At 45.6% G+C, this 3322-nt stretch overlaps 1 protein-coding gene across 1 annotated transcript in view; it reads left to right on the plus strand.

Annotated features, from left to right (window-relative positions):
* The first annotated feature begins 689 nt into the window (after positions 1-689).
* EMC7 (ER membrane protein complex subunit 7) overlaps positions 690-3322 on the plus strand; it is a 19182-nt gene continuing 16549 nt past the window's right edge. Inside the window, exon 1 of the mRNA XM_023514248.1 lies at positions 690-1027. Within this exon, the coding sequence (XP_023370016.1) occupies positions 793-1027 (235 nt within the window). The 5' untranslated portion in view covers positions 690-792. The remainder of the gene's footprint in view (positions 1028-3322) is intronic.

The following is a 3322-nucleotide window of genomic DNA, read 5'->3' on the forward strand; positions in this document are numbered from 1 at the left end:
CTGGGGATTCGAACCCGCCACCTTAGGTGTACGTGGCTGGCGCCTTAGCCGGTTGAGCTATAGGCGCCGAGCCCAGCTATTTTCTATACATAGACGACATATATCCCCTTTAAACACACACAAACAGAAGCCTCGTATCCCATACGTCTCTAATTCTTAAAATGCTCCTTCGAGACTTGTTTCTCTCGGAGCCAGAGTCCACAGGCAATACTTCAGGACCTCGCCCTTCTCAGCCTTATTATCCTGTGCTCCCGTGAGGTCCTTGGCTGCCACAGCAACACACTTCACCACTTTGTTTTTAGACGGAGCCTCACTCAGTCGCCCTCGGTAGAGCGCCCTGGCGTCACAGTTCATAGCAAACTTAAACTCTTGTGCTCAAGTGATCCTCTTGCCTCAGCCTCCCAAGTAGTAAGGACTACAGGCGCCCACCACGACGCCTGACTAGTTTTTCTATTTTTCGTAGAGACGGGAGTCGTGCTCTTGCTCAGGCTGGTCTCAACTCCTAAGTTCAAATGATCCGCCCTTCTCAGCCTCCCAGAGCGCCAGGATTGCAAGCGTGAGCCACCGCGCGGCCTACAGCTCAACACTTTGGCTTCGCGGGCAGTGCATTCACCCGCACTTGACACGGCCTACTCACTGCCCTGCAACCTCGGCCCGGCAGTGGGGAAGCACTTCCGCCTGCGGCCGCATCCGGCGTGCGGTGATGACGACATCTGGCCGGCGCCTGAGGTGTGGGCTGGGAGACTGGGCGGGTTTCCGAGGCTGCCGGCTGGACTGCTGAGAGCCGCTGTCATGGCTGCCGCTGTGTGGGGCTGCTTCTCCGTCCTGCTGCTGCTACTACCAAGGGATACCCAGAGTTCGGAGGTGTCCGGGATTGCTGCCGAGGGATCTGGAGGGAGTGGGGTCGGCGTGGGAGACCGCTTCAAGATTGAGGGGCGTGCAGTAGTTCCAGGAGTGAAGCCCCAGGACTGGATCTCGGCGGCCCGAGTGCTCGTAGACGGAGAAGAGCACGTCGGCTTCCTTAAGTGAGCATTTTGAGAGCAGCAGGATATCGGTTGGAATGGAGGCTGGAGGGGGGAATCTAAGGGAGAGCAAAGTGTCAGGATGGAACGACGTCGCTGTCTCAGACTGAAGGTGCAGGTGCTGTAACGGTCTAGGTCGGGAGACCTTGGGAGGCTGTCGGACGCTTTTTCCTTGGTCCCCTATCTCGGAAATGAAGATGGCAAGGCGCTCACCTTAGGGTCAGAACAGTAGAGTCAATTATTTTCAACCTCATTTGGCCCTCTATGGGAACGACCACTCCTGGGCTCTGGGGACAGGTGGATTCTTATTTTATCTTGGTGGATTCTTTCCTTGGCATCTCATCTGCTTTCTCTGGAACCTAGTCGCTTTTTGCATTTATTTCAGTCGTTTGGTAACTTGACGTTGTGTAGAAAGAGGCTAAACAAGTGGGAATTCTCAAAGCCGTAAGGGTTTTTAGTGATGATATAGACTGGGAAGGTAATGTTACTGCTTCTAAAATTAATGGGCCCTGAAGTCCCTAATCAGAGCACTTTTCGGGGTGGGGGGGAACCTAGGGATGGGATTGCTGTTCTTTTTTACACGTAAATTCTTTGTGGGATTAACTATATCACACTTGTCATTTATGTGAGACTAGAGTTTCTCTACGTTCCTTACTCTTTTCCAGCCATTAGAGGGTATGGGCTTTCTGTCTATTTTAAAAGAGGGAATGAATTCGAAAAGCACTAGTTCTGTAGCAGCCTGTACATGTTTGGTGTATGTATGATGTTTTAAATCTTTCCACCCTGCTTGGAAAAATGAAATGAAAGTATTTAGGAAAGAAAGTGTTTCTTTGGTGCTTTTGTACACCAGCAAGTGGTATCTGAAAATCAGACAACTCAAATAGAGATGTTTAATTCTAAATCTGACTTGTCCAAGAATGAGAATTTAAACCTCATATTAAATAATGACAAAATTCTGTCATTAAAAATATGGCATTGGGCCATTTGTTAGGGTTTACCCTATTTAGTGATGTTTTAATGATAATGCAGTCATTAAGCTTTGGAAAAGTAGCCTTTAATTGACCATTTGACCTCTCTACTCTTCTGTAGTATACAGTTCTTTTGAAAAGCACGTGTTGTTTTCACTTTGAACATAGTCTATCTTCCTGGTGTTGTGGCTCACAATCCTAGTAATCCTAGCATTCTGGGAGATTGAAGTGGGAGGATCCCTTGAGTACAGGAGATAAGACCAGGCTGAGCAAGGGCAAGATTCTGTCTCTACTAAATATAGAAAAAATTAGCAGAATGTTATGGTAGTTGCCTGTAGCCGCAACTACTCAGGAGGCTCTGGCAAGAGGATTGCTTGAGCTCAGGAGTTTAAGGTTGCTGTGAGCTAGGCTGATGCCATGGCACTCTAGCCAGGCAGTAGAGCAAAGACTGTCTCAAAATAAATGAATGAATGATTATAGTATATTAGTAATTGATTTATTTATAAATAAGAAAGTATAAGTAACCCTTATTTTACTGGGTTTTTTTCTCCCAGCTTTTTTTTTGGAATCATGACCTACGTTTTTAATAGTAAAATATATAAAGTACTTTAAACTTGCCTTTTTCATTAATATTTGTGAACAGCTTTTGATAGCATTTCCTTCCATTTGTATTTTAAAAGGTTTATTGAGAATTAATATGAGGGGCTTATGGTGACAACCTTGTTGGAAGAGGGGTAGGTAGTTTGTATTGTAGCTGGGTTTTTTGTTTTGTTTTGTTTTATGTTTTGTTTTTGTCTTTTTTTTTTTTGAGACAGAGTCTCACAATGTCATGACAATGTGCGACTCTGTAGATTGCTGTGGTGTCATAGCTCACAGCAACCTCCAACTCTTGAGCTCAATGGATTCTCTTGCCTCAGGCTTCTGAGTAGCTGGGACTACAGGCGCCTGCCACAATGCCCAGCTACTTTCTTCTGGTTTTGGTCAATATGGGGTCTTGCTCTTTCTAAGGCTGGTCTTGATCTCCAGAGCTCAGGTGATCCACCAGCTTCAGCCTCCTCGAGTTTGCTAAGATATTTCAGGTTAGTGGAGGTGGCTTGGGACTTGGCTAATTGGGATGAGGAAAGTTGGGGCTGAAGAGGTCTCTTGTTTTTCTCACTGTATATATTACCACAGTTAATTTAACCAGTCGTCTGTTTTTGGACATTTAGGTGGTTTTCAGTTTTTTTGACATAGTAAGACTATGTACTATACTTTCTTTGAACTTTTTATTTTTTTTATTTTTTATTTTTTATTTTTTTTTGAGACAGAGCCTCAAGCTATCCCCCTGGGCAG

The sequence above is a fragment of the Otolemur garnettii genome, unplaced genomic scaffold (genome assembly GCF_000181295.1).
Source record: "Otolemur garnettii isolate 467f Iridium unplaced genomic scaffold, OtoGar3 scaffold00050, whole genome shotgun sequence".
Taxonomy (NCBI): domain Eukaryota; kingdom Metazoa; phylum Chordata; class Mammalia; order Primates; family Galagidae; genus Otolemur; species Otolemur garnettii.